We start from the raw sequence: 18,462 nt of genomic DNA on the forward strand, positions 1-18,462 counted from the left end.
TTTCTGGGATTAAACCCAGTTTTTTTATCTGCAGCTACATTTGGTTTCTTAAGTATTTTTTTTTTTCCTAGTATTTTATTTAAAACCTTTGTAAACAGAAAAGACCTGTCAGTGGTTCTTTTCCCTTTCTCTTACTTTTCTCATTGGGTGTTAGTATCATGGTTATGCTAGTTAGCTGGATAAAGTTGTTAGGTTGGTGAAGGAGTAACTGTGGTTTTGGACTGTGAATTTTAAATCACACAACTAGGCTCAAACACATCTTTATTAATCAAAATAGGAACCATTATAGTCAAGACATTTTTTGCTAATAAAAAATAAGTTGGTTTATTCCTGTAGCATAAAAATCCGTGCTTTGGAATTCAGCGAACTCTTGGAAAGCATGATCTTTTTGGGGTTAGGGTAGTATTCTGCATTAATGTCAGGAAGAGTCTCTTGTTTGATGTTCTATCTTGACAGGAATCTGTCTTCCTTTTCCCATAAGATCACTGAAACTGAACTCTAAATTTGTCAGGGTTGGCAGATGGTCTCAGGGTGTAAGTAGATATAATGTTCCATTTACTTCTCTGGATTCCTGAATTCTCTTAGATTTTGGCCCAAGTAATTTGTAATAGTATAAAAAAATGCTGTGTGTGTATTTTATATATATGTGTATATATATATATAAAATTTGTAGTATATATTATAAATATTATATATAATATTTTATATATGTAGGTAAGTATATAATTAAATAAAATCATATTTTTTTGTAGTTGAAGCATTAGTTCAAATAACCTAGCTTGTCACAAATGGAAATAAAAGTAAAAATAAAATTTTAAAAGTTGGAGAAATGTTCAATAAAATGATTTTCATTAAATAAATGAATCACTATAAATTAGGAAATAGAATTTTTTCATGTTTATTATGAATACTGTTAATGCTTTTTTTTTTTTTTGGTTTGCATCTAATAGTTTTCTTGTTTTAGGGGTAAAAATACTTCCATCATGGCTCATTCAAAGACAAGGACCAATGATGGAAAAATTACCTATCCTCCTGGTGTCAAGGAAATCTCAGATAAAATATCTAAAGAAGAGATGGTGAGACGGTTAAAGGTGAGTAGAATTAGTTTATGTCCTTTGGGCATCCATTTAGGATAAGCGGAGTTGGGGAGAGCACCTATGGAAATCATATAGGGCTATACCTTGGTAAAGCACGTCAGAGCAGAAAATATTTCTTGACCAAAACTAGTTAGCTGTAATTAGGAGCTAAGAAAGTGGAATAGGTAAAGAATTGTAGAGTTTCCTTAGCTATTGTTAATTGGAGTATAGTTGGAACGGTGAAGCTTAGGATTTTTAGGGCCTCCTCTCCTGCTCTTGCTGAGTCCCTTCAGTTGTGTCTGACTCTGCGCGACCCCATAGACAGCAGCCCACCAGGCTCTACTTGGGTATAAAAGACAAATCCCCAGTATGCTTATGCTCCTTATTGTCTGTGGAAAGTTGTCTCCTTTCTCCAATATCTCATTTATTTTATCAAAACAACCATTTTAATTTGATTTTTAATTCTTATTAAAAATTAAATTTATAAGATTTAATTCTTTCTACTGAGTGCTAAGTCTGCATTTTACTTTCTTGTATTTTGAAATTAAGTTAAAGAGCTTTGCTTTTAGCTCTCGGTTTCTCATGTGCAGCAGTGAGTCAAGATGGATGGCAAACTTCCGTTCATGAAGCAGTCACTGTACTGTTAAACTCTTTGTATTTGCTTGAATAATGTTTCATCTTTGACCATCAGTGATGGTCTTCATGATTAAAATGGTTAGAAGAGCAGAGTGGCCAAGGAGATTATTAAGCTGATTAGTTCAGATGTTCTTTATTTTTAAGCATTTTTTCCCCTTCAGTGTTGTATCCACCTAGACATGTTGCCTGTTACTAATATTTGCCTATATTTCCAGTGTAGAAAGTTTGCCATAATTAATCACTGAAGGCCCAGGAGCTTTAAAGTACTACTTTATTGCTGCATGATTATTTTTATTAGAAGAAAAAAAAAACCCTTGTACTATTATAAATTTCATATAAAATCTTAGTATTATAGCCTATGCATACAGTACCGGAATGACGGATATAGTGCGTTTATTATTTAAAGCAAAAGGCATCTTTGAGCAGATTAAGTTTACCAATATGTGGATCTTTTATCTAGTTGGGAGTTTGTGTATATTTTATTAGAAATGGTTAAGCTGCAAACTGTATATGGTATTTTTCATTTCTGAGTATCTAGATTTTCTTGACCTATTAAATTTTTAGAGAAAAAGTACGTTTATTTCCTCAGATTTGTTTATATTTCAGCAGTGGTGTCATCCTTATTGTCTGCTAAGAAATGAGTGTTAAACACAGAGATAGATTCCACTTATAAGCTATTAGCATTTAGTGTCTTTTATGCATGTTATTTTCTTAGACATCTTTTTTAATTTAAGGACTCATATATGAAGTGTTCATGAGTTTGTAACACCATTTGAGTTGTACAGAGTATTGAGGAATTCCTGTTTTCTAACCCTTGATTATTTTGGTGGAATGATTGCCACAGTGTTCACATGCAATGCTTGTAGTATCCTTTTATTATTTTGTAGACATTTATGCCCAGCAATAATCTGCTTAGTTTTCTTTTTTTTCTTTCTAATTTACACTTCCCTCTGTTAAGTTTTATAAAATCCTGTTAATATATAAGATGTCATTGTTTATGTAATTCCTAGAGTTTCCTGTAATATTTTATTCAAAATATACTTTCTGTCTCACTCTTGTGGAGAGATTCCAGGGGAAGAACGAGTTTCTTGCCTGTAGCTTTCCCTTCCTCCCCACATAATACACCTAAGTCCATCAAAGCATATATCTTAAAAGTAATAAAATTAAGAGGTTAGGAGAGTAGCCCTGGACATTGTACTCTTAAACTAATGTAGTGCCAGACTGGAAGGATTAATGTGTGCCTGGTTCTGGATTCTGGTGTAGTAGAACTGAGGGTCCGTCCTGTGAGGAACACTGTTAGCCACAGCTGCTGTGGGAATTCAGTGTGACATTGGGCAGTTCATTACTCAGAAGTCTTAACTCTGCAGCTGGGTGGAGATCCATGTTGCCATGTGTCTCAAGGACCCAGTCCAGTCCTACTTGTTGATTGGTGTTTGTAGCACCACCTAGTGGATGCCAGATGGTCACCTTTACGTTCTCTCTGATAAGTTTGGCAATTTTGTTAAGTCTCATGTGAAGTAGAAATAGTGCAGGCTGAGACTTCACTGTGACTGCTAATATTGAAATTAGAGAAAGCTCTTCATAGAATTCAGACTGTAGTTTTTCACGATTGTTGTTTCTGTCCCACTTCTTTTATGTAAAGGTTTGCTTTCTTCTGCTCACTCCATACATGATGCCACTGAGTCTCACTAATGAACTGTCCACCTCCTGTTCTCTTTTGCTGTAGTGCAGGAAGTACTTCATTGGATGCTTCAGATAGATACTTTCAGAGGAAACATGAAAGTGTATTTATTGGAAGTTAACCTTTGTAATTAATATGGTTTTTATTTTCAGATGAATGTATTTTTACATGGAGGATGTCATTATTTGATTTCATTTTATTTTTATATAGATGGTTGTGAAAACTTTCATGGATATGGACCAGGACTCTGAAGAAGAAAAGGAGCTTTACTTAAATCTAGCTTTACATCTTGCTTCAGATTTTTTCCTCAAGCATCCTGATAAAGATGTTCGCTTACTGGTAGCCTGCTGCCTTGCTGATATTTTCAGGATTTATGCTCCTGAAGCTCCTTATACATCCCCTGATAAATTAAAGGCAAGTACTGCTTCAAAGAACTACCAAGATTGACTGATACTTTATCTTTCTAACTGAAACGGGTATTCAAGTATTTAGATTATTTGTTTGGAGTCTTTGACATTAATTGCAGCAGTCTTTTGCTAAACTACTTTTGTTTTCTTTATTTTCTGTAGAATTTCCTCCCTCCCATTAGTACTTAATTTTATAAAACAAGTTCTGAAGATCAGAATAAGAAGTTGATTAGTAAAGTGTATTGTATACTTTCTTTTTTGGCCGCTCCGTGTGGCTTGTGGGATCTTAGTCCCCTGATCAGGGATTGAACCCTGGCCGTGGTAGTGAAAGTGCCAAGTCTTAACCACTGGATTGCCAGGGAGTTTCCTGTACTTTTTAAATTATGTCGTCATTAGTGCTATCACTTGGCGTACACTTCCTTTTCCTTTTTAAAAATTAATGTTGAAGACCATGTTCATTATTGAAAAGACAGTATCTAGTGTAAATGTGAATTTATAAGAATCCTAATTCATACAATGGAAGATGCGATGTGCATTGTTCTGAAGCAAATACAGTGGGCAAAATTTTAATGAAAGGTAGAAAACATACCTAGTACTTGATTATGATAGTTTTAAGTAAAGGCATGTCAATGAAATGATTTTTAAAAGATGGAAAAAGAAAGGGAGTAACCTGTTAATCCAATGGATAAAAAGAATGAAAATAAGTATAGCTGTGCAAAATACTATCGAGTAAGACAGGTTAGAAGAACATTAGAAAAACCAGCAATAATAAAAGATAGCTGCAGAAACTGTGGGTTAGAAAATGAGTCCATGGGAAGATTACTGAGTATGAATTAAAAAAAAGACAATTTAGATTTATTTAACAAATATTTATGTTAGTTACCTGTCGGGAACTGGGTTTACCTTGGTGAAAAACAGCCAAGACTTGGTTCTATAGTCGGGGACTTGCATCTTAAAAACTGAAATGAGAAACCTGCTCATTTGGTCAAGTCAGCCAGGATTCCAGTAAGGAATGCCCAAACTGCTGTGGGCATGTTTGTCTTATATATCTCACAATGGGGGAAATAGGGAACAATATTTGTCATTTAAAAGTAAACTGAATTATAAGATTTGGGAATGCTTGGAGACTTAAAGTAGATAATATGAGCTGGTCTGTGGAGTTGTGTACCTGAATGAATTGTGAACCTCTAATTTGAGGTACTTAATTGTTTTAAGGAGTAGTTGTGTTTAGTAACCATTTTTGAAGAATGTACTTTTGATAGTATTTTTCTTGAAAAGCTACTCAATAGTCTGCATATTCTGTTTCTTCCCTTTTAAATAAGATTTATCACTTTACTTATAAGGGACATTTTTTTCTCTCTTTTTTGATTGATTAGCATGCCTCCTTTATAGAATTAGCTTTTATAATTTTAGCCTTTTCCAAACTTTCCAAAAACATCATCTCCATACAAATTTGACTCAGAGTGATACTGAACCTATTTTACCCAGGTATAAAGGGGATGTGTAATAAAACGTCAAAAGTAATAGATGGAGATAGATTGATAAATTATAGGGGAAAACAAGTATTAATAATTATAATGACTGGGTAGGAAGCCTGACAAGTTAACTTCTAAAGGTCTTTTTAAAATTTCTAAGTTTCTGCAGTCTCTTTTCTTTCCACTTGGTGATTTTGTTTTGCAGTTTTAAGTTTCCTAAACTGTGTTCTTTCTATCCAATTACCATGTATAATGCCATTCCACAAACCTGATCAAATCAGCTTTCAGTCATTTCAACGTGTTCGTTCTAATAACAGCATAAGTTTTAGTTTACTCGGTTTTCAGGTCTGTTATTTTTAACTTACTGTAAGATGTTTTTCTTTCTCTACTTTAAGATCATGGTAAATGATTTACTGTCTTCCTTTAAAGGGGGGGTAAGATATTTGGTGTTTTCATGATAATGCACATTAAAAAAATTTCAGCCAAATGCAGGCTTTTTTTTCCCTTTTTTAAAACTGGTTCTTTACAATTGTATCATGATAGATACATATGAGTGCTGAATTATCTTTAGGAATTTAGTGGATGTTTTCATAATCTAAACAATACTTTGTCATTTTTTTTAAGGATATATTTATGTTTATAACAAGGCAATTGAAGGGACTAGAAGATACAAAGAGCCCACAATTCAATAGGTATTTTTATTTACTTGAGGTAAGCAGTATGTTATATTTTGAGGTGACATTTTAAAATGGTTTCTGTACATGTGTATTTTTACTAATTAAAATTTTACCCTTTTCACCTCTTAATTTTAGAACATTGCTTGGGTCAAGTCATATAACATATGTTTTGAGTTGGAAGACAGCAATGAAATTTTTACCCAATTATACAGAACATTATTTTCAGTTATAAAGTAAGTTTACTAAGATTATAATCTTTTTTAAATATAAAGAATTTTTAGCTTATAGATGAATCTACATAAACTTTTTTTATGATGAATATCAGAAGGCTAATATTTGTAACTTAAGAACCATTAACATGATTTTTATAGATAAGTTTTGAAAATGAATATAGCCAATTTTGTATTGTAGAGAATAATACAAGAGTGGCATTAGTTAATTTAACTGATATAAAAATATTTTTATTATATTATTTTTCTTTTGTTTAAATCACATATTACTGACCCCTTAGTTCCTATGAATCATTTAGTTCTCTGTGTATTCCTCATAATCATCTATTAGAATTAACTTCAACAAAGCAGTTTGATGTTCTGAATTTAAGGCCAAACTAAAGTTACATTTGATTTAATTACTTTGATTGTGAGACTGATAAAAATTAGCAAACGTAATTTTGGAAATGTAGTTTAAAAAATATTTTGGATGCTACTGTAAGATTTTGGAGAGAAGGAAGCTTTAAATTAATATATAGAATTTAATTAATACCTTAATATCATTGTAAAATAAAGTGTGGTATTCCATGTTATGATTAAATCCTATACATTTCAGGTATGCTTAAATTTAAATGAAATATCAATTTTGAATTTCAGCAATGGCCACAATCAGAAAGTTCATATGCATATGGTAGATCTCATGAGTTCTATTATTTGTGAAGGTGATACAGTATCTCAAGAGCTTTTGGATACAGTTTTGGTAAATCTGGTACCTGCTCATAAGGTAAGTAGCAAAATATACTTGAATATGTATATGTAAAATCTGTCAACAGTAGGGTCCAGAATTTACTTATGTTTAAAATGCAGTTTATCCTGCTTTATTCCTAGTTTTGGAGACTTTTATTGATTAATGTTAATGAACATTAATTGTATTTAGTAAAACATGACTGTGTGAATCACAATAAACTGGAAAATTCTGAAAGAGATGGGAATATCAGACCACCTGACCTACCTCTTGAAAAATCTGTATGCAGGTCAGGAAGCAACAGTTAGAACTGGACGTGAAACAACAGACTGGTTCCAAATAGGAAAAGGAGTGTGTCAAGGCTGTATACTGTCACCCTGCTTATTTAACTTATATGCAGGGTACATCATGAGAAATCCTGGGCTGGAGGAAGCACAAGCTGGAATCAGGATTGCTGGGAGAAATATCAATCACCTCAGATATGCAGATGACACCACCCTTATGGCAGAAAATGAAGAAGAACTAAAGAGCCCCTTGATGAAAGTGAAAGAGGAGAGTGAAAAAGTTGGCTTAAAGCTCAGTATTCAAAAAACTAAGGTCATGGCATCTGGTCTCATCACTTCATGGGAAATAGATGGGGAAACAGTGGAATCAGTGACAGACTTTATTTTGGGGGGCTCCAAAATCACTGCAGATGGTGATTGCAGCCATGAGATTAAAAGACGCTTACTCCTTGGAAGGAAAGTTATGACCAACCTAGACAACATATTAAAAAGCATAGACATTACTTTGCCAACAAAGGTCCGTCTAGTCAAGGCTATGGTTTTTCCAGTTGTCATGTATGGATGTGAGAGTTGGACTGTCAAGAAAGCTGAGCACCGAAGAATTGATGCTTTTGAACTGTGGTTTTGGAGAAGACTCTTGAGAGTTCCTTGGACTGCAAGGAGATCCAACCAGTCCATCCTAAAGGAGATCAGTCCTGGGTGTTCATTGGAAGGACTGATGCTGAAACTGCAACTCCAGTCCTGTGGCCACCTGATGCGAAGAGCTGATTCATTGGAAAAGACCCTGATGCTGGGAAAGATTGAGGGCAGGAGGAGAAGGGGACAACAGAGAATGAGATGGTTGGATGGCATCCTCGACTCAATGGACATGGGTTTGGGTGGACTCCGGGAGTTGGTGATGGACAGGGAGGCTTGGCATGCTGAGGTTCATGGGGTCTCAAAGAGTCAGACACAACTGAGCAACTGAACTGAACTGAAAACATGAAACACTTACTAGTCATTAATTAAATGGAAAGGAGAGATAATAGATTTTGTACATGTGATAAAATATCTGTAATAACTCAGTTTTGTATAGGATTATGTTTCAAGGAGTATATTATTAGCTACTTAGAAATGGGTTCAATCCCTGGGTTGAGAAGATCCCTGGAGAAGGAAGTGGAAACTCACTCTAGTATTCTTGCCCAGAAATTTACAGAGGAGTCTGGCAGGCTATGATCCATAGAGTCGCAAAGAGTTGGACATGACTGAGCGACTAATACTTTGATTTTCTTTTCTTTGATTCTTTAGTATATGTTGGGAGATACATAAGCAATTAGGACCTTGTGTAAAAGATAGTGGTAGTATAGACTGAAAGGAGGGGTGAAATTCAAAGAGAAGTCTTTACTAATTTGGAAAAAAGGAAATGCTGATGGCAATACTGTTTCTTGCGTGGGTAATGTTAATCAAGTTGTGTGTGTTTATGTGTTTGTGTGTTTTGTTCTTTGAAAGTGACTGACACTGTAGTGAGCAGTTGGAAATATGGTTCTGTGATTCACCAGTATAAAGGTCTCTGCAAACTTAAGACCTTTCTGGCAGAATATAATTTAAATTTATAGCTATACAGCTTTCTCAGAAATACTGCCAGTGAAAAATGACCTCATAATCCAAAATTTCCAAACTTTTAAAATAGTCCCTCAATACTGAAAAATCAGGCGCTAACTAAAAATTCAGATTATATATTTATGAGCTGAAAATGATAAATACCTTTAACAGAATTAAATATAACAGTTTTATGTCTTAATGCCTGTGAGTGTAAGAGTTAAAAAACATGTAGCTAGTAATATGAATGGAGAAGGTGTAAGGTTAGGGGAAAGAAAGGTATAAATTAAAAATGGTCATTGAAATAAAAATCTTTATTGGATTGAACTAGGATATAGATCTGAGGAAATTATACAAATACAGTGAGATAAGGAAAAGAAAAGATTCTAACACATGAAAGAGAGACTGGAAAGGTCCAGTATATCTAAAAGTTATTTAGAATACCAAATAAGAATGGAAAAAGAAACTATATGCAAGTATATATTTGCTTAACATTTTCTAGAATTGATGAGAAGCATAAATTTATGAGTGAGGTAACAAAAGTGTCATAAACAGAATATAAACAAAACCCAGTGCAGACACATCCTGGAGAAATTGTAGAATGCTGAAATAGAAATAATTCATACCAAGCATCCAGAGGGGAAAAGCACAGTCCTTACAAAGAATAAACCTTAAAGTGATGTCTGACTTCTCAGTGGCAAGGACAGATGCCAGAAGATAATGGACCTGTATTTCACAAAGTGCTAAGATAAAATAACTGTACACAGACACAGTTGCTATCCAGTTTGAGTGAACTTAAGACATTAAATATACAACTTGCCAATATACCCTTCCTGAAAGAACTACTACTCTTCAAGTACTTTAGAATAATGGAAATTGAAACTTGAAAGAAGTGAAATGTAAGTAGTAGTGGTAAACAACAAAATACTCTTAAGTAAGAACTGATATAAAGCAAAAACAGTAGTAGTAAAAATTATAGTTATTAATTAAAGGGATATTAACAAAATGGTCCTAAACCACTGGATGAAAATAACATGTAAGATTGAATGACTTAATGGAGTCGGTGAGTGATATGATCCTGGTGATGATCAGGACAATACAGCTGTAAAAAATTTACTTTGAACATTAAATGAAGTACTTTTGTTAAAATTTTAAGGATTACAATGCAGGGAAGAATTAAAATAAGTGTAAATGGGCCAAATTTACTACTTCAGGTTGTCAGATTAAATTAAAAATAATCTACCTGGTCATTGTTAATAAGAGATAACAGCAAAAATAATTTCACCAAAGGCGACACTAAAAGGATGGGAAAAGTATTTGCCAAGCGCATACTGACTGAAGGGAAATTGAAGTAGCTTGTATTGATTTTAGGTAGTATAGTCTTCACTGGGTAGAGAAGGGATTTATACAGTGATAAACTATAGTGCTAAAATGATATCTAATTTGCAATTACATAGGCTAAAAATATTAGTATATAAAGCATATACTGAAAAAATTATAAGGACAAACTCACAATTTGGTGGGCCATTTTAAAAACTCGCCAGTAATTATAAATCTAATAGGCCAGTGGTTCCTGAGGATTTTAAACCACAAAGCTAACAATGCTGTAGCACTGTCCAAAGAATAAACCATAATGGGAATTACTAGCTATTTAGAAATGATAATTAAAATGATACATATTGAATCCTCTGGGATTCAAGTTAAATATTTTTAATACAACTTTATGGTTGTGTCCAGCTCAAGAAGTTATAAAAATATTATTAGAATGTACAGGTGGTAGAAGAAAGTAAACAATGAAGAATGGAAGTTAATCAAATGGAAAACACAGTGACATTTCAGAAAAACCTAAAATTGGTAATTTAGGTCAAATCACGTCAGATCAGAAAAAGGGAGATGGTATCAATAAACAGTTTTAGAGTGAAATGAAGAACAGCAAACATTAAAAAGATCAAAAACACTTCCATGAACATTATTTTATGCTAACATTTGGAATTGGTCAAATTTCTAGAAAATATAACTTGCCAATTTTTTCTCAAGAGAGAAAATTTTGAATAACCTTTAACCAGTAAAAATTTTAATTGGTTTTATTTATTAAAAAAAATTTTTTTTAATTGGTTTTAGAAACTAGATCCATAAAACTGGCAAAGGCCTTTCTCCCAAACAACCATGACAATAATGATAGCAACAGCCGCAGAACTCAAACCGAGCATAAAATAACTTAAAACTCATCACCAGCTGATTTCTATTAATCATTTAAGTGCCATATAATCCTGATATTTAGAAAGCTTTTTCAGATTGTAAAAAGGAAAACATGTTCTACAATTCACATTATGAACAGAATATAATCTTCATAAGGAAACCAGACAGATCCAAGTGCAAGAAAGGAGGATAATTTAATTTAAAGTAAAATGGCAACCCACTCCAGTATTCTTACCTGGAGAATCCTGTGGACAGAAGAGCCTGGAGGGCAGCTCTCCATAGGGTCGCACAGAGTCGGACTGAAGCGACTTAGCATGCATGCATGCATTGGAGAAAGAAATGGCAACCCACTCCAGTATTCTTGCCTGGAGAATCCCAGGGACAGAGGAGCCTGGTGGGCTGCCGTCTGTCGGGTCTCACAGAGTTGGACACGACTGAAACGACTTAGCAGCAGCAGCATACTCATGTAAATCCAGTATAAAATAGCAATGGATAGTATCCAGAATGATACAAAGATGGTTAACAGTAGGCTAAGATATTTGTGGAAATTAACAGAGCAAAGAAAAAAAATATCAGTAGACCTATAAAGAAAACTATTTGCTAAAGTTCAGTATAACTTATGATAAAGAACATTAGCATATTTGAAATAGTAATTTCTTTAACCTTATAAGGTTGTGCATGGTACTGCACTTAATGGTGAAATGGTGAGGCATTCTCTTTGATGTTAGGGATATTGTAAAGATGTCGACTTCTACTCAGGAAAGAGACAAGTATGCTGTTTCTAATCGACATTAACTGGAGGCCTTAAGTTAGTGGAATAAAACAATACAAACAAAAGATAAAAGAAGAAACAAAACAAATTATTTTCAGATGTTCTAACTGCTTTTACAGAAAAAAACAATGTACGAATTAGTTTGTAGAACAAGTAAGAAAATTCTGCAGTTGCTAGGTGTAAGATCAATATATAAAAATCTGTTAGTATAATTTGGAAAAAAATTTTATTTGTAGCTTTTAACAAAAATTTGAGCTACTTAGAAATTTAATAACTGTACGTGACCTTAGTGTCGAAAATTATTGCAGTTGATGAAAAAGTACATGTTGCATGATTTGTTACATTTATGTGATGGGAAACCCAGTATCGTAATAATGTCATCCCTCTTCATACTAATAGATAACCCAGTCAAAATAGAGACTGTGAATGTTTGTGTATATGAGCATGTGTGTTTAGTTGGACAAATCAGTTTTTGAAAAAGAGTAAGAAAGTGGGGACTTACCTTAACCTGATGTTAAGACATTGCTTCCATATGTCTCTTTGACTGTAAAATCAGGCAATAATAGTAATAGACCAAGGGACATATGGAAGTAATGGAGACCTTACAAATAGATATATAGTTACAAAGAAACTTGAGAGTGTGGATATTACACGGAAGTCTCTGGAGGGAATAATGGACTTGAATGTCCATGTGGAAAATAATATAAGATTCTTATTTCACACCATGCATAAAAATAAAGTACAGGCAGAATACAGATCTAAATATGAAAAGCCAGTGTTTAAAGTTTTACTAAAAAATATAAAACAACAAATTAACATCAGTGTAGAAAGAATTTTAAAAATGTAGAGAGAACACAAGCCAAGTAGTAGAGAGAGCACAAGCTAAACAGGAAAGGATCGATGTATCTGGGTATATTAAAATTAAAGCTTCTATGACCTAAGACACCATAAGCATTGTAAAAGTTTAACTATAAGATATATTGTGCATATAATTGACACTTAGTGGATAGAATTTATAGAGAAACTTCACAAGAATAAGGCAAAACAGCTCATTTGAAAAATGGCAAAGGTAGTATTTATAGAAAATTACTTCTTATATGTGCAAGGAGCCATGTACAAGACAATTAATGTCTTTGAATAGGAGAATGAGTAAATAAGCTGTAGTAGGCTATATGGGCTTCCCTGGTGGTTCAGACGGTAAAGAATCCACCTGCAATGCAGGAGACCCAGATTCAGTCCCTGGGTCAAGAAGATCCCCTGGAGAAGGAAATGGCAACCCACTACAGTGTTCTTGCCTTGGAAATCCAGTGGACAGAGGACCCTGGCGGGCTGCAGTCCATGATGTTTCAAAGAGTCAAACATGGCTTAGCGACTAAGCATGCACATATTATGTATTAAAATACTAAACAGGGATCTTAAGTTCTGCTAGACTACTTAGTCTTCAGAGAAAAGTGTCTTTGCTGTGCTGTCTCCCTTTTATTCAAATTGAATTTTAGAGTTTTCTCATTCATTTATTTATGTAAGAGTAGCTTTTTGAATACAGGTAACATTTCCTTTTTCATATTTAGTGGTGTATAATATAGGTACTTTTTTTCCCCTCCCCCCTCAGAATTTAAACAAGCAAGCATATGATTTGGCAAAGGCTTTACTGAAGAGGACAGCTCAAGCTATTGAACCATATATTACGAATGTAAGTCTTCCTTGTCCAGTTGGTTGTCAGAAAGATTAGCCAAAATTTTAAAGACTGCTCGAAGCAGAATTTTGGCAAGTAGTACATACTTTAAGATTTTTATTGTTTTAATCATTAAGTGTATTTTCTTTCTCCTTCTTATTTAAAATTATTATTGGTTAATATTTTCTTGATTACCTCTATCTTTTGTTCATTTCCTTCTTTCAAATTGCGTAGTAACTAAAACAGTTTTTATTTTGGTTAGCAAACTATACTGTTTTTATTGTTGGAAATTGAGTTAAATGTAATTAGATAAATCATATGGAACTTTTCATTATTCAGAGAAGTTGCTTACAGCTTTTTGGAAATTAAATTGATTTGTACAAGAAGAAGATATGAACTAATATCAAGACATAAAAATTGAAGGCAAGTATGAATGACAGCTATGTGGTGAAAGTTGCCTATCTTACTCTCCTTGGGATAGATTCCATATAAATCTACCTTTTCTGAGAACGGGAAAGAATTGCAGTGAAAAAGCCCTTTCATTATCATCTCAGATCTACTTATTTAAGATTGACCATCTTCTCTTTGTTTTCAGGAGAAATGTATTCTGTCTGCTAGGTTCACTGATAGAAGCTTGTTGAGGTTTTATTTTACCCTCACAGTTCTGGTGAGCTGTACAGCTCTGGATGGCACCATTCACACTGTATTCTGTGTGAATTTGTTCCATCCAGTGGAACAAATCCAGAACACAGTCTTGATGCTGGCCTCTGGAATTGTGTAGCAGGTCTGTCTCCACCCTGCTTTCCACTTTTATCCACATCTGAAAATGTAAAGGATGTAAATCTGTCATCTTGGGAAAATTTAAGAAGGAAAGCCTTTTGTAATTATGTATTTAATTTTCCAGAAGTTTATTGAAGGAGATTTTTTCTTGAAGTATGCAAAATTTAATTTGGTATATAAAAATGTATCATGGAAATGGAACAATACCTTGGTAAATTTCAATCTTTGTTGCTGGCTTATTGCTTAAATAATTATAAGTATGTGATGATTTGGAAAAATGTATTTGATTTATAAAGAAACTGTTTTGGAGAGTGAACTTTCAGAAACTGGAGACTTGAATTATGTAATCTGCCTTAAAAGCTCCAATAAGATTTCCAGGGAATTCTAAATATTGATTTCTGCAAGTTTTGTGAGTGTTGTGTATTGGCTGGAGTAAATTGCTTAGATTGAGTGGATTGAGTTCTTTTTGTATGACATGATGGCACTTGAAATCTGTAGAGCCACATTTAAACATTTGTTATTTAGTACCCCTTCCCTTTTCCTTTGCTTCAAGTGCCTGTGAATGATTGTCTCCATGGATATTAGGTATACTAGGTGAGCTCCTCCTGGTGGTCATTTATTTAAGCTGATACTGCCAAGCCAGTTTTTTTAGGGGAACACTTACTTTTTCTGATGCCTTTTTCTGGTACAAAAATAAGAAAATAACACTGTACTATGTTGGTATGCTTTCTAGGATTGGGAAAATAAATGTTTGGGTAATAAAAGAAAGATTTGGAGTAGAATGAAGTGATTAGGTTCATTATACTGTTCTCTCAACATCTGTGTATGTCTGAAAATATTTATGATAGAAGCTAAAAGAAAGATAAAAACACTTCTAGTAATCCCATATATATCAAGGTAAAAACATTTCCCTGTCACTTACACCTTATGTTTCCTGCTGTTAGTTCTTGCTACAGATATAGACAGCCACTCCATACTCTATTATGTCTGTATCAGAAGCTGGGGATGGGGGCAGGAGATACAGGATGAGTAGAATGGTCTGAGCACACCTTCAGTTACATATTTATTCCAAGTATTCTGTCATCATTTTCTTCCCTCTCCCTGTTGTCCTTTTTTTCTTGTTCCCCTGCTTTATTTGATAGTTAGCTAAAAAGTCATTAAGAATTGCTTTTTTTTCCTTCTCCTGTTCTCCCTTCTAAATCTACTTAACTTTTCTACTGCAAATCTATACAGTTACATGTAAAATACTTTCTGGTGAGTTTAATTGTCTTGTGGGGTTTTATAGTACAGTGTAAAACTCATTTAGTCTTTTTGGACTTGTACATGTAAAGCCATTATTCATTTATCTTCCTAGTAGAAAACTAACAAGCAAAAATAGAGGTAGGCTATCAAGGTAATATAACCCCGCTTCTATCTCCTTTTTACTTGAGTATTTTTTCACTCTCATGCACGTAGACACATTCAAGTTTGTTTTTTTATAGATAGTGATGTTTTTATAGAAGTCATGTTGGACGAGTTATTTTTTTTAAATAGAATTTGTAATTTAACAACTCACAAAACTAAAAAGTACATATATGTATTAAAAAGGTACAACAGTATCAAAAACAGAAAGTACATAGTGACAATTCAACAAATTCCCTATATGGATCACTTCTTGGTAATGTTATTTTTTTACCAGATCTTTTTAATCACAGGTTTTAGGGGATGACACAAAACTATTTTGTTGCTTTGAAAAAATGTGTTGTTTGTCTTGATATAGTTAAAATTTGGTTAAATTGCTTAATCTCACTTAATGTCAGTTATTTTGTAATTAAAGTTGATCATCTAAATTTAAGGTAGAATTTCTTACAGGGTTTAACTTATTCCTCCTACTTCTTTCATCAGGAGGCAGTTGTTGTTTAATGTTATGTGAAAATTAGCATTTGTAATGGAAGGACACATGTTTTTTAGAGGGAGATACTTTACTCAAATCTGTATTTGCTTCTTCGCTGAAGTATACACCTTCAGGAAGTTGTTTTACTTATAATTGTATCATAGTGCCTGTTATACATCATTCATTCATTTAAACTGAATAGATTTTGTATCCCTCTGTGTCAGGCACTGTACTCGGGTCTTGTTATACAGTGAAGACTGATTTGGAGATAAGTGGAGACTGTTGGTGTCAAATGAATGTTTTTGATGAAATTTGTAAGGAGTTAAACCAGGCAGTGTTTTTTCCCCCCTTCCATTTTCAAATGAGCTTTCCCAGACTGATAGAAGTTTTCTCCAGACTGATGATTTGAGCACCAAGGTGGCCAGATTGGAAAGAATTATCTTTTGTTAAGGAAAGCTAGATTTATTTTTAAACAGGAGAAAATTTTTGCATAGAAAAAAAAAAAAAACCACTGTATCTTCAACTTGAATGAGAATTTAACCTTTGATGTCTTGAAATTCTTTTCACACAAAATTGATGAACATCACAGACAAACAAGTTACTTTTAAAACCAATAAATGATAGTAGAATAGAATTTTTTATTTTCTTCCCTCATGGTTAAGTAGTTTGTACAGGTTCATAAGTCCAAAAAACTTCATTTAAAAACAACCCAAGAACTAAAGGCCAGCAGAGAAGACGTTGAAATGTGAAATCCTTGACTGTACTTTCCAGATAGAAAACCTAATTAAGCCAAGTTGTATGTTAATTGTCACAGAAAGAAGAGATCAGAGCAGCTTGTATCATGTAGAGAATCCTTAATGCCATTTTCAAGGAGATACTATGTAGGATATTCTGTGGGTTAATTTTTTTTACATATTTGGAAGACTTTAAATAGATAGGAACTTGATCATTATGCCGTGTGTGTTTTACCATTTTCAGTAGTAATGTGATAAATGTTTTGAGTGTAGAAGCTTGTGCTGGCTGCTTATAGAAGAAATATGTTCACATTTGATTTTCTTTTGTGTGTGCTTTTAATTGGACTTCAATTAGTGCTGTAAACCTTTGTGTGTGTGTGTTTATGTATATACACATTGTTTATCAGAATATAAAAGAAGATAGAAAGTATTAGATGTTGTTTTGCATTGTAAATATAAAATTACATATTTTAAAAGTGGCATTGGCTCCTACTATGAAGGTGTAAGGCTTTGTCTTCCATGCTGTTCTCTCCCATACTGCTGTGGTGAACAAAATGTGATCCCTTGCCCTTAAGAAATTTATCTAGTAGAGAAACTAAGACATGTATACAATTAACTGTGATACAGAGTAAAATATGGTAAGTACCATAATGGGGAATAAAATGTGTTCGGTAGGTAGGCTGTTTATTGATATGTTAATTGATAAATCAATAGAAATTTCTTGTCTTTTACTATGTATCAGACGAATTCCATGTTTTATCTTTTTTGGTAACCTCTGGTGCTTTCCTACCTTCTATTAGAAAACATTTTGATATGCCTGTTTTGACTTTGTATAGCATATTAATGAATTTAATGAAATAATAAAATTTCAGAAAATTCACTTTATCTGTGGTACTTCTATTAATGATACATTTTTTTTCTCAAAAGTTTTTTAATCAGGTTCTGATGCTTGGGAAAACATCTATCAGCGATTTATCAGAGCATGTCTTTGACTTAATTTTGGAGCTCTATAATATTGATAGTCATTTGCTGCTCTCAGTTTTACCCCAGCTTGAATTTAAATTGAAGGTAACTGTTCTAAAAACATGGTTTTATCAACTAGATTAGCAAAAACCATTATTTGTGGCTTTTTAATCCTTATAGTGCCTTTAACTGAGTGTTTTTAAGTGTGATGGTGTATTACTGTTACTTATTTACATGTTTGTGCCTTGCCTGTTTGTGTATTGCTGGTGGCTGGCATGGTGCCTAGCAGATTGAATCTGCTTATAATTAATGATTAGCAGGATGAATGTTTTCCAGGTGATGTTTTCTGGGTTGTGACTAACTTTTGAGGTCATAGCTACATATCAAACTTTCGTTTCTAAGGCATAGTTTATAGTGGTTCCCCAGACCCTTTGATTGTGCCATAAAAATGGTTTAGAGGCTGTTATCCACATAGGGTGAAATATTTTCGCTTTACGAGTGTTATCTTTGCTTGCTTAGCCTGTATCAAAAGTGCTTTTGTTTTTCAGATCACTTTCTAGAATCTATTAGTAATGCCCTTATTACCTTGGCATTAAATTATGCCGTCAAATTGAGTTTCATTTGCAGGTTTGGGGCATATTTTTCTTTTTCAGATTGTTACATAAAGATTAAATAAATCTGGTTATAATTAATACTCTGAT

General features: G+C 33.4%; 1 protein-coding gene across 8 annotated transcripts in view; it reads left to right on the top strand.

The window, feature by feature from the left end:
* Positions 1-18,462, top strand: part of PDS5B (PDS5 cohesin associated factor B) — a 169,899-nt gene that overhangs the window by 54,345 nt on the left and 97,092 nt on the right. For all 8 annotated transcript variants that reach the window (XM_070471777.1, XM_070471781.1, XM_070471783.1 and 5 more), the window contains exons 2-8: positions 965-1,091; positions 3,604-3,807; positions 5,900-5,986; positions 6,088-6,185; positions 6,819-6,945; positions 13,349-13,429; positions 17,726-17,866. In XM_070471777.1, coding sequence (XP_070327878.1) covers positions 984-1,091; positions 3,604-3,807; positions 5,900-5,986; positions 6,088-6,185; positions 6,819-6,945; positions 13,349-13,429; positions 17,726-17,866 — 846 coding nt within the window. In that variant the 5' untranslated portion in view covers positions 965-983. The remainder of the gene's footprint in view (positions 1-964; positions 1,092-3,603; positions 3,808-5,899; positions 5,987-6,087; positions 6,186-6,818; positions 6,946-13,348; positions 13,430-17,725; positions 17,867-18,462) is intronic.

Source organism: Odocoileus virginianus, chromosome 8 (assembly GCF_023699985.2).
Source record: "Odocoileus virginianus isolate 20LAN1187 ecotype Illinois chromosome 8, Ovbor_1.2, whole genome shotgun sequence".
NCBI classification, from domain to species: Eukaryota; Metazoa; Chordata; class Mammalia; order Artiodactyla; family Cervidae; genus Odocoileus; species Odocoileus virginianus.